The 12,083-nt window shown below is 44.2% G+C and overlaps 1 protein-coding gene across 6 annotated transcripts in view; it reads left to right on the forward strand.

The window, feature by feature from the left end:
* Positions 1-12,083, forward strand: part of LOC119651183 (aryl hydrocarbon receptor nuclear translocator homolog) — a 209,787-nt gene that overhangs the window by 120,497 nt on the left and 77,207 nt on the right. The window contains exon 1 of one of the 6 annotated variants that reach the window (XM_038054619.1): positions 607-651. The exons of the other annotated variants lie outside the window; for them this stretch is intronic. Within the exon in view, the coding sequence (XP_037910547.1) occupies positions 641-651 (11 nt within the window). The 5' untranslated portion in view covers positions 607-640. Of the gene's footprint in view, positions 1-606; positions 652-12,083 lie in introns of those variants that run through there. 6 annotated transcript variants of the gene reach the window in all.

The raw sequence follows: 12,083 nt of genomic DNA on the forward strand, positions 1-12,083 counted from the left end.
CCTGCTGTTTTGCGGAGTGCGGCTGGGAGGGATAGCCTGACAGTTTCTGTTGATGTGTCGCACAAAGTGTAAGTGTAAGCATTGCGCTCGCCCGAGGTTATTACCTTGATTTGACTCAGGTACTCATTCACAGCTGAGCCGACCGGTATCCGCCATCCCGTCACGATAACAAATCCCTCTGCCACCAGTGAGATTTGAACCGCGAACCGCTACGACAGCCCAGCGCTCTAACCACTTGAGCCACTCGGACACACACAAAATGAAATGGTCGTCGATAATTAATGATTGTCTCGGTAGATGAGAGACTTGGGTCATAGCCAACCACATATCACCCCCAGTAAGCGGTATGCTGGCCTCCAGGGAGTTACATTCGGCGCCAGTCCAATCTGTAATCCACTGCTTGACTCCAGTAGTCCAAAGTAACAGTTTTGATCCGCCATTAAAATCGAAATATCTTTTCTTTGTAATATTGCTACAAAGAGAAGGATAATCCCAATCTCTGACATCAAAAATTGTCACAGTATTTTATCCTTTTTTGCTCCTTGAATTCTCTCTTTCTAATACTTGAATTAGCAATATAACTAATTTATACTTTCTCTCCTTTCAGGTGAGTACTTAAAAACTACGTTAGAGTGGCGAAATGAACCAATCGTAAGTCTCACAATCGTTCCAGAAGAACTCTGCATTCTATTTCTGTGTAGCTAATAGCCCCAGAATCTGAATTATAATATTGCTTTTTTGCAGTTCTATTGTTTGTTCTATTTTAGTTCTTGTTTCAGAACCCAGGAGACCCTATGTGAGGGATCTGTGACCAAAAAGTATGTACGAGTCTTACGGTCTTACGGTCTTACAGGCCAACGACTTACGCCGAGTATTCCAGTGTCAATCAAGTCAACTGTGTCTGCATAAAATGGCTGACGAAACCCGTCCCACCTTTCAAAAAAGAGAAAGGTGTGCTCGGCGTCGTCCCCCACTCCATTGCAGAATCATGAGATCGTGTCCTCTCAATCTAGTCCAGATAAAAGCCTAAAAACCTCCATGCCCTCTTAGAAGTTGAGTAAGACAATAGTCAGGTAGTAGGCTCAGCTACGGATCTAAAGTGCCGTAGTCCATCTGCCTTTAAGCTCATTTTTCCAAGAGAGTTGCTACTCGGTAAGTGTGCGTTGACGTTCTTCACGGACCTATTAAGTCTTCACTCTTGCGGCTTTAGATGGCTTTACAACGGCAACGGGGATCACTCCGGTGATCACGATCATCACCAAATACTCAACATCGCCGGATTCAAGACAATACGATAAGCAGACGCATTAGCAAACCTTCCCATTTCTGCACTTGGGCAAAGTGCTTATGAAACACCTCCTTGCCAAGGGCTTTAGCCCATATCTCCGCTTCGTAGAGCAGAACGGACTGCGCTGCTCCCATAAGAAGATGTCTCCTGGTAGATATAGGGCCCTCACGACTAAGACTCCAGTTACAACCCTCTCCGCTGCTGCTTTAATTAGCTCGGAGAAGTGCTTCTTCGAGTCGACCATTTAACCGTTGGTTTTGTCCCTACAGTCAACTCGCCGTCAAGATGACTACTTCGCCTTTTTCGGCATAAGGCTGAAACCATCAGCAGTCATCCATTCGCTTATTTGCCGGATCAATATGCCAAGTATGCTTCGCGTCTGGTCAACAGTCCGTCCGGCAATAAGTGCCGCAGTATCATCTGCATAATCAACGAGGTATGACTCTTCTGGCCTGTCTAGCAGATTATCGTAGGAAGCATTCCAGAAATCCGACCATAGGATGGATCCCTTGCTACTCCCAACATGATGTCGCATCCTCCTCTGACCTTCTAACGTCTAGAGCAGGGAGCGATCTTTCAGATAATCCCTCAATATTCGCAAAAAAAAGCTCGGCACGTTGAATGAGTTTTCTTATGTGCCTAGCATATCGAAATTGAAGGTATTTTTCGGGTGACAAATTTATAGCCAAGTCGCCACGCCTATCCATTTACCTCGTTGATTAGGTTCCGCCAGCCGCGAGTTTTTCTTTTATTTATTGCTCTGCGTCCTCTTCCCTTAGGCTTAACGCAGAAGGAAGACTTTAAAAAGGGGCTGGGTAGAACTGTCAGGAAGACATGGTCAGTGGTACCCCAAATTCCGTAAAGGCAGAAGTGAAGTAATAGTGTCTTTGTTGATTTCGATTGTACGGGTCGACTTCTTAGTTAGAAGCTGCATTACTGACACAGAATAAACTATGCCAGGGAAGTAAAAAGTATTACTCGCAGTCAGCCTGTGATGCGAGCGTAGACTTTTTTATCAGGTAGAATTCCTCCCTCACCCCTTACCGCTTCAACGAGAAATGTTAATTAATGTCAATATCTTGTAGGAAATAAAAAAAACTGTGATGATTGCCCCGTATGCATAACGTTAGATGTCGGGATTAAAAAGAATGAAAAACAGATTTTGTATTTTCACGGATTCCTAGCTTGCCTTTGTGTTATTAAAAAAAACATGGAGTCAGACGACTCGTGTAGGTCTAGAGAAACCACTCGCGTGCCTGAACGGGTTAAGTTAACCACGCAACCTCGCGGGAGTTTTTCGTTTTGAGCCCAGACAAGTAAGCGTTGAGGATAGCTTGGTGATAAGCGGCCTTGAGAAGCAAGCGACCATAGTGCCCAAGAACCTTCGCAGATGCTTCACCATGATTGGCAGGGGGAAAGTTTTTGATCACTTCAACCTTGTCTGCATCTTGGTGAATTCCGTCAGGGGTGATCATGTGACCCAAAAATTTCACCCGCTTCTGTAAGAATTTGAATTTTTCACGTTTAGAACGAGCTCGGCCTCAAGAAGACGTTGAAAAATGCACTCGAGATGGTCCAAATGCTCAGATTCTAAAGAGGAAGCCACCAAAACATCATCCATGTAGATGAAACAAAAGTTCAAGTTTCGTAAGACAGAGTGGATGAACCTCCGGAAAGTCTGCGCAGCGTTGCACAAGCCAAAAGTCACCCTAGTAAAATCAAATAGTCCGAAAGGTGTGCAGATAGCCGTTTTCAGAATATTTTTGGAAGCGACAGGGATTGGGTGGTGCCCCTTGGCTGGACTCAAAGTCGTAAAAACACGACAGTTCGTAAGCCATTGCACAAAACCATTGATTAGCGGAATGGGATACCGGTCTGGAACTGTCTGAGCATTCAAAGGGCTATAATCTCCACATGGGGTTCAAATGAAGCTGAAAGACCAACAGCTATTGGATGGTCTGCAGATACCCTGTTTCATCAAGTTTTCAAACTCTTTCTTCGCAACAGCAAGCTTCTTGGGTGAACGCACTTCTGAAAAGATTAGAAAGCCGGTAGTGTTGATGTGGTGCTGCACATCATGCTTACCCGGCAGGAAGAAATGACTTTCCGTAGTAAAGTTGTGATACTTTCTGATGAGTGCACGAATGCGGTGGTCGGCATTTTCCCTGAGTTAAAGGTTTCCGTTGGGTTAAACGCGCATCCGGTGGACATTTAATCGCTGAAGCTCCGTATTTACGATAGTACCAGCAAATCGTTGACAGTCCCGGCGTACCCGCCCATTTCGGAAAGCGGATCTCGACCGTGATTGCGATCGAGATCTACCTCCCGAACGCAAAGTACCAACCGTCGCGGCGAGCTTTGTGACCGCGTCGGTCAATGTTGTCACCATCGACTTAAGCTCGTCCACGGCCACGGGGCGCGTGTACACCTCGTGTACTTTGTCGGCCATGGCAGACAACATCTCCAGCGACCCCGAGTCTACGCAGGCTAAGTTGGTGCGGATGCTTCTTCAAGCGGACATACGAACACTCCTTCAGCACGTCCGTGACGACTTCAATGGTCTCCTCGTCGAGATCGATTAGTGCGAGGTTGAATCTAGTGCGCCTCCAGTTTGCGGAATTATACAGCCGTATTGCGTCGCTGAAAGGAAGGCACTCTAACCACGACTGCCGCCAGCGGTTTTATCACGCCTTCCGCGGATTTCTTCTCGCGCGACATACACCTATTGTTTCAGGGGAGGGCGGAGAAAAGAAGAGAAGGGATAAAACACAGGAGGGGACAAACTCCGCAATCACGCGGAAAACGGTCTGGCAGAAACCGGAGGCAGCAAATGTCAGAAAACCCAGGACACTCTCGCCGACCGTAGCAGAATTTAAATTCAAATGCTAACAATAATGAAATAGTAAAGTGACGGTTGCACTATTTTAAGGTGTTTCCAACCGATTTACTGATAAAGGCTTAGATAATTGCTCCTGGCTTTCTTTCCCATTGCACTTTATTAGCGGCTTTTCGCCGAAAATCCGAGTGGATCACGAATATAAGGTCGATAAGCAGGATTACGTTATAATCGCTAATACAAATTGTCTCACCGGGGTCACCACTCTTTGAGGATAGGTTTTTCCCAATGAAAAGTATACGTTTTCAATTTTTCTTTAACTTTATTTTACTTTTAAACTTTACACTTCTCCCTATCGGACCCAAACCGTGCCGACCGTTACTCGAGAATCTCTTTGTTCGGTGGCGTTAAAGTTCGCACCTCCGATGTGCCTCCACAAGTGCATGGCTCCACAATCATACTGGTGGTTGCAAGAACTACGGGGAACGGCACCCGAGTTGAAATGTAATTCCCCTTTTGAGGCCAGAAGGACTCTTGTGCGCTTCGACACAACCCTCATGAAACTCCCACTAGGAGGCCAACCATGAAGTAGGAATTCTTCTGAGGCATGTAAATTCAGAGCTTTCCCGGTTCACATGGTACCAGTATACCCCTGGTAAAGTTTCGTGGCCGAAGTCACTTCAGGTATGCCTCCGTGCAAGCTCGAGTCTAATCGCCTATATAAGCCTTAGTTCACGACCAGCAAGTCATAGCGAGTACAGGGTTTTCCGGTGCCACTCCGTGGAGGTGCTCTGTATTCCTCTTCGCCATCTCAGAGCTCCCGCTAAAGTAGTTAAATTAATTTTGTTATACCTCTTGTCTGGGCGGGAAGACTGGACAATGCTTTGATCCATTCGGTATACTGACCAATCGCGCTCAGGGTGTGCAGTGCATATAGCACCAGGTGAGATAGTATGTGTTATCGGGGGAAATGGTCCCCTTGGATCTTCTAGCGAAGGAGTGCACTACCTCTACCAGAGTAGAACTTCCAAAAAGCCACTAGGAAAGAACGATATAGAAGATGGCAGCAACAGTGGGTTATTCGAAAAAGGGTCCTGGTCTCATACGCTGAACCTCGTGTATTAAGAAGTAGGTCGAATGAAAACACGGAAAATGGAATTAACAATTGACAGTTTTTTGTGAAGTACGGTGGTTGTAGGGAGTATTTGCATAGCCTCGGCATGCACGAGTTTCCCGACTGTCCTGAATGCGCATTATGTTCCCTTACTCGAAATCCATGGAGGACAGAAGAAGGTTGAACGAAGTTTTAACGTAGAGATCGAACCTTACAAATTTGTAGAGGAGTTGCTATGGCTAGTGGCGAATTGAATTTCAGTAAGTGCCGCTATAGCCATGATGCAACAGAAACTATCCCGAAAGCATGTCGGACGCGTGGGTGTATACCAGAAAAGGCCACCCCGGAAGTAGTACTTCACGGTGTTCCTATAGGGATATTGACCAAGAAGTGTAGGTAGCTTTTGGAGTGCCAATGCCACACATTGTTTCCTTAAGATTTCCAACTCCATCCATGACAAAAAAGCAGCTTCGATGAACGATTACTAGTGAGATTTAGTCTCTCCCCAAAAAGGACATCTTCTAGTCTACTTCATTCTTTTCTTTATTTAATATTAATGAATATGTATAGTATCTTTGTTTTGTATTCACCATTCTGAAACTTTAGAAAATCGACTAAGAAAATTAAATTAGTTGCAGTGTCCTTTTAACTCAGCTCCTTTTCATTCAAACTCAAATATGTAGTGTCAATATTTTTTTTCCTCGGTCTATTCACTTCTTATAATAAATACAATCGTGGTACACGGTAGTCATAGTTGCTCGCTATCTCTACCCACTATTTTCCCATTTTCCGATATAGCCAAATGTATTGTGTCTAAGTCCAGCACACAAAACGGCAGCAGTTCTGTAAGGCTACTGTGTTCAGCCACCAAACAGAGAAGGAAGAAAAAAATATTAAATATTGATTCTGACAACTGATGTTAGTTTTTTGTGGATACTCCTCACTTGTCGACATTTCCTCCTTCAATTTTCCTTGTTGTTACCATTTGGTGAGACTTGATGTTTACAAGGCAAATAGTCTTAACTAAGAATTGGAATCCAATTGAAAGGAGGGTTGGAATTGGAAGCGTTTTTTTATTGTCAGTTTGAGGCTAGGGAGAAGAGAGGATTCCGTGGGTGACAAGAATTTAGTTATTATAATCGATTTTCGTGATTAGGTAGTTGCGAGGAGCTATAATCCAATTACATGCAAAAAAATTTAGCAATTCAAGATTTATCCTAGGGCTCCATCCCCTCACAAACTGTAAGTGCAGTTTACGTCGTGCTCTTAGCGAAACACAACGACGGAAAAAAGGACGAGTTTTCATCAGGTAGCTCACTGTTTTATATTTGGGTACCTATTACACATTCGTACTTCCTTCATAACTATTTACATAGTCATACCTATGTAGGTTCCGCTATTTGCCAGCACCTAGTGTACAATGCAGTACCTTCTACGTTTCGGTAGCAAACATAAACTAGTTTTGTTGTTTGTTGCCACACTCCTTGAATTTCCCGCTCCAAGCCGCAGAGAAGAAAAATACATTATTTTCGTCTGGAAATGAGAGAAGAAAAAAAAGTCCTGAAAATAACAACAACCAGAAAAAGGGAGTTTTGAAGAAGCAAGAAGCTTCCCAGAACCCCAGCAACAACTACGGCCAGTACCCAGTAGTTCCTCTGTGTGTACACTGAGAAGAAAAAACAAAGCTGGGAAATATTACTGAGTGGAAATTGAAGATATACAAAAAGCAATTTGTCTTTTGTTGAAATATCTCCATGTTTTTTTTCTCCTTCGTTTTCTTCATTTTTTTTATTTGTTTGTTTATTTGATTGTTGAATAACAAAACTAATTTTACTGTCTCAGTAGTTTGTACTTTTGAATTACCTTTAATTATAACTTGTGCCTGGCAGAAACGACCGGACGACGCTTAACATTGCATTACCTTGCAGAATTTATGAATGGTGGTCGCGTATGGAGGAATGAGTTCGTATGTGTGCAGTTTTCAATGTCGGAGTCTTAGCAGTGAAAAATTAAGCGGTTCTATTTCTTACTATGACTAGACAAGAAAACTAATTTGCTGTAAAAAGATTCTTTGAGGGAAAGTTGGGAAAGTTTCAAGTTGTCTGGGAGAATGTTCTGTGGGAAAGCAGGTCTCTAGTGGTATCCAGTATTGAAAATAATTATCAGCTGTAAATTGTTTGGACTTTGGGAACCCAGCCGTAATCTGAGAGGAGCTTCTTCAGGTCAAGGGTCAATACTGGTAATATATATATTTTGCTAGAAGTTGACAAAATGAATTTAGATGATCATTGATGTCTTAAGGATGTCAACATGAACGATTAGATCTCTTTACCCTTTCCCGTAAAGTATCGCTGAACATCTACGGTACCCTATCTTTAAATTTGGACCTACTATAACTTTGTTAAAATTAGTGCGATTCCTTTTAAACTTTTTAATAATATGCCTTGTATTGTGTTTTACGTTTTTTTTAACCCTAGAATGAATTTAAATAGGGTTTGGGGGTGAATTCTGTCTCAATTGAAATAACACATCACTCAATTAGTCTCCGGTGCCACCAAGAAAAACCTTTCTTTTTTTAAAAATTTTCCTTTTTTCATCAGCATACTTTCCTTCGAAAGTAATGCATAGCGTGCAACCTTCATCTTACTTTTCATCGGTTTATGACACGGTGCATTGTCCTGGTGAAACCTCACGGAAATCGGTTGACTGTTTGTTTGTCTGTCCTTTCTTTGGTGTTGAAAGGTGGAAAGGTTCAAAACCTACTGCTGGTTCCTGCCATGCAGTTGTGTGAGACTTCTACTCACTAAAGCCACCTACTTCTCTTTCCACCTTCGCCACGGAACTCCCATAAAGTATTGCGTCGAGGGGCTGGATCAGCCTTTAACTGTGGCGCATTATGGTTTTCTCAGTTCCTTGTTTCCGTCGAAGTTCTTCCTGCCTCACCTGTGAATGAATAGCTTGCAGTTCCTTTACAACCTGGTTCCAAGCATCCGTTGACTTCAGCATGAACTCTAATGCTTTCTGGTTAAGCACCTGTCTGCGACGACATCTAATCTTGTTCGGTGCGCGGTGAACCTGGGGCAAGCAAATATGACATGCTCCGCATTCCCAGCCACGTTACCCCATCTTGGGCAGCATGGTAACTCGTCGTGACCAAATCGATGTAAATAAGCACGATTACCTCCATGCCCAGTTAAGAATTGCGTTAATTCCCCATCGCTATGCTCAAACCATCTCCGAATATCCGGAATGATGTGGTATGTCCAACGACTTTGGCCTACCATGTTCGGTAGTATCCTCGAGATCGTTGCAGCAATGGAAGACGCTTTAGTTGCAGCGCACTCAATGTGTTTTTTGAAGTTGAGTCTTCTGTCATTAGTTACTTCCAAGTATTTGAGCGATGGTTGGGAGCAAATTGTTTTTTCGCCAACTTTAATTTTCACGTTTGTGTCCTTCCTTCTTTTGCTAATGACCACTAGTTCCGTTTTATGTTCAGCAAGTGATAGATCGGACTTTTTCAACCTGGAGTTGATCTCCCATATCGCTTCATTTGCATAGATCTCGATCTCGTCTTGGTGCTTTCCACTCTTATTCCAATATCATCGGCGAAGCCAATAGTTGTCATGTTGTCCGAAGGGCGTAGCGTCAACACTCCATCATACATAACTAGCCAAAGCAAGGGACCTAGGACAGAATCCTGTTACTTCGCGCAAGTTGTCGGGAATATTTTTAGCCCATCGTCTGAGTCGCAGAAAAGTCTTCTCCCAAGGAGAAACTCAACAACAATGCGTATAATATATTTCGAGTCCCTCGATGATTTTTTTTCCATTTTGCACTATTGAAAGCATTTTTTCGTCGAGGGTTATTACTGCGCAGCATTTTCCTTCTTGTATTGCAGCCTGAGCCGAACCAGTCACCATGCTGATTGCGTCGAATTGTTTGTCGGAAAGGCCTCCTTCCTTTTCCGCAACATCAAGCAGTCTGTTCTATAGTACTCGTTCAAGCACTTTGCCAATGATATCCGCCTATATAAGGAAGAGTCACTCAATGGTTTACCTACCCTCGGGATGAGTATGAGCCTTTGTAGCTACCGTTGCTCGGGAAATTCTCCTTCCCTAAGACATGCCATGAAAACGTGGGCAAACATACTTGAATCTGTTGTGGCGGCTACTTTCAGGGCAATATTAGGGATTCCATCCGGTCCTGGAGTCTTTTCTTCAGTCAATTTTTTCGCTGCTTCTAGAACCTCGTCATTTGCTACTACCGGAAGTTCGTCGGTTAAATCCCGACTGCAGAAAGTCTTGTACAGTTTTCGTCTACTGCGAACAGAGTGTTCACTATATTCTCGGTGGGGAACGCTCGCCTTTTAGTGATGACATCACCTATCTGTATGCGCCACCCCGTGGGTCAGAGTCAGCTTCAGTACAGATCCGCTTGAAGTGTTCGGATTTGCTCTTTGTGACAGCTACTTGCAATTTTTTCCTCGCATTTTTATATTGCACGTGCAGCTCCTGCGACTCAGGTCGGTGTCCTCTGCGCCGGGAGCGTCTCCTAGCTTTGAGGCACTTTTTCCCGCATTCCTCAATTTCTGAATTCGACCAGAAATTAGGGTTTCGTCTTCGCCCGAATGCAATTTTTTCACGATCTGTGAAACTTTTTTTTGTGCGCTTCCCCCAGAAATATCTCCTTGAACATTTCTGCGTCAAATTTCTTGGTTACCCAGCTCTTCGCTATTCTTTTTAATGGCTTCGTAATATTCCTTTGTGAGGTTTGAAAGATGATAGTCTGATGATCGCTCTTTGTGTACTCCTCGCTGACACGCCACTGCAAGTCTCTGATTAGAGTATCACTGACGATTACAATTCCCCCCTCCGAAATGTGTTGGCTCCCCCAGAGTTGGCAAGTACCACGTTCAAGCGCGAGAATGTCTCCAGCAATACTCATCCTCTTGTGGTGGTTTCTCTGCTACCCCATTCATCTGGCCATGCGTTGAAGTCGCCGGCTATTACTTTGGGATTGTAGCCACTTGCATTGAAGGATAGTTTCTCCAGCAATGGCGTGAATTCCTCTAATGTGGGGCTTCGTGCTGCATAACAGCTATCTCGCACGGGTGAACCCCTCCTCTGGATGTTTTTTCGCATCTATTATAGCTTGACTTCCGCATCTCCATATCGCCGCCTTACTGATTTTGTTTGCTATCCATACTCCGCTTTGCAGATTCTCGTATCCTCGAAACCTCACTCATTTTGACCGCCGCAGTTTCGCCTAATGATACTTCAATTTTCTTCCGTAGGTCTTCGCCTCCGACGTCATCAGCTTTAAGTTCGAACAGCAGGTCGCTTTTCTGTGTTCGCCTTATCCGCGTGACATTTGCACTCAGATCCGTCAAGGAGGCATCTGCGGATATCTTGCGCTTGCGTAAGATATCCGCGTGCGTCAACTCACTGGTTTTTCTTATTATCAGCGCGTTCGGCCTGGATCTTTTTTGCAGCTTCTTCTTAGGTCCTACCTTCGTCCAAGTGTCTTCGGTGCTGTTAGTGGCCTTTTTCGCATGACCATCTGTTTCTCTTTTTTATTTTTCGCTGGTTGCTGGGGAGGTTGCACTTCTTCATTTGGGTCTCTTAATCGTTTGTTCCGAATTTCCTATCCTTTTCACTTTGGAAGAGTTCTTTGCCAAAGAGCTTTTTGGGAAGAGCGAGTGGTTTGGGTTGCTACGGCAACCATCGCTTTTGTCGGCACTATTCCTTCTGCATGTGCTTTCACGTCCTCTTTGGCCTTGAAATATGTTGCCCTGATAGAACGCATCTGATCTTTAATCGCGCGATGTACGTTATTACGTTGGTTAACGTACTCCATTAGATTATTGATCATCGATCACAGCCTCGTAAATGCGTCACCCTCGATTTCAGCAGTAACTACACTGCTACTACTCTACTCCACACCAACTGGCTTGATATGTCGTTCCCACTTAGTGTTGATAATATCGTCCGACTGTCGGAACAGATTCGCAAGGTGCGACCCCTCCATTTCTGTCGCAGCCATTCTTCTGCTGCCAATGAAGTGGTATATATCTCCGCCTGGAATATGGCCGTCATTTTTCCGAGGGGTTGGGCTAGTTCTATAATCGTATTCTCCGAGAACATCCCTGCGCCCGATTCACCCTCCATGACTGACCCGTCGGTGAAGATGATTAAGTCTGTAATCTGAAAAGACTCATGACCATTTGTCGACCATTCTTCTCTTTCGGTGATTACGATAGTGTATGTCTTTTCAAAGATGAATCTGGAGACCATATGATCGGTCAGCATCATGGCTACCGAATGTTTTTCAAGGAATTTCCAGTTAGGCGCATCATCGTGTGATTCCCACGCCCCAATGGTATCGAGCCTATATGCGTCGTTGGCCGCTTTCCTTTTCACCTCCAAGTGAATGGGCGGTAAATTTAGGATAGCTTCAAGTGCCGCAGTCGGCGTAGTACTCATTGCTCCAGTAATACTTAGGTAACCAAGTCTCTGAATCTGCGTTAGCAGCTTCCTGCTGCTAGCAAAGCTCAGTCTTGGCCACCAGACGATGCATACATCAAAATGGATTTTATTATGGATGTATACATCCAGTATATCCATTTGGGTGAAAGTGCCCAGGTCTTACCTATTGCATTCTTACAGCACCAGAGCAATCTGCAGGATTTCTGATATTGTTCCTGGATATGATGCTTCCACGTTAACTTGGAGTCGAAATGTGCTCCTAAGTACTTGACTGTTTACGTCAGCTTTCCGCCTCTGCTAAGGTGGGTCGCGTATAGCTGCCCCACCTGACGTTCCTAGTGAACATAACTAGTCCAATCT

The sequence above is a fragment of the Hermetia illucens genome, chromosome 3 (assembly GCF_905115235.1).
Source record: "Hermetia illucens chromosome 3, iHerIll2.2.curated.20191125, whole genome shotgun sequence".
NCBI classification, from domain to species: Eukaryota; Metazoa; Arthropoda; class Insecta; order Diptera; family Stratiomyidae; genus Hermetia; species Hermetia illucens.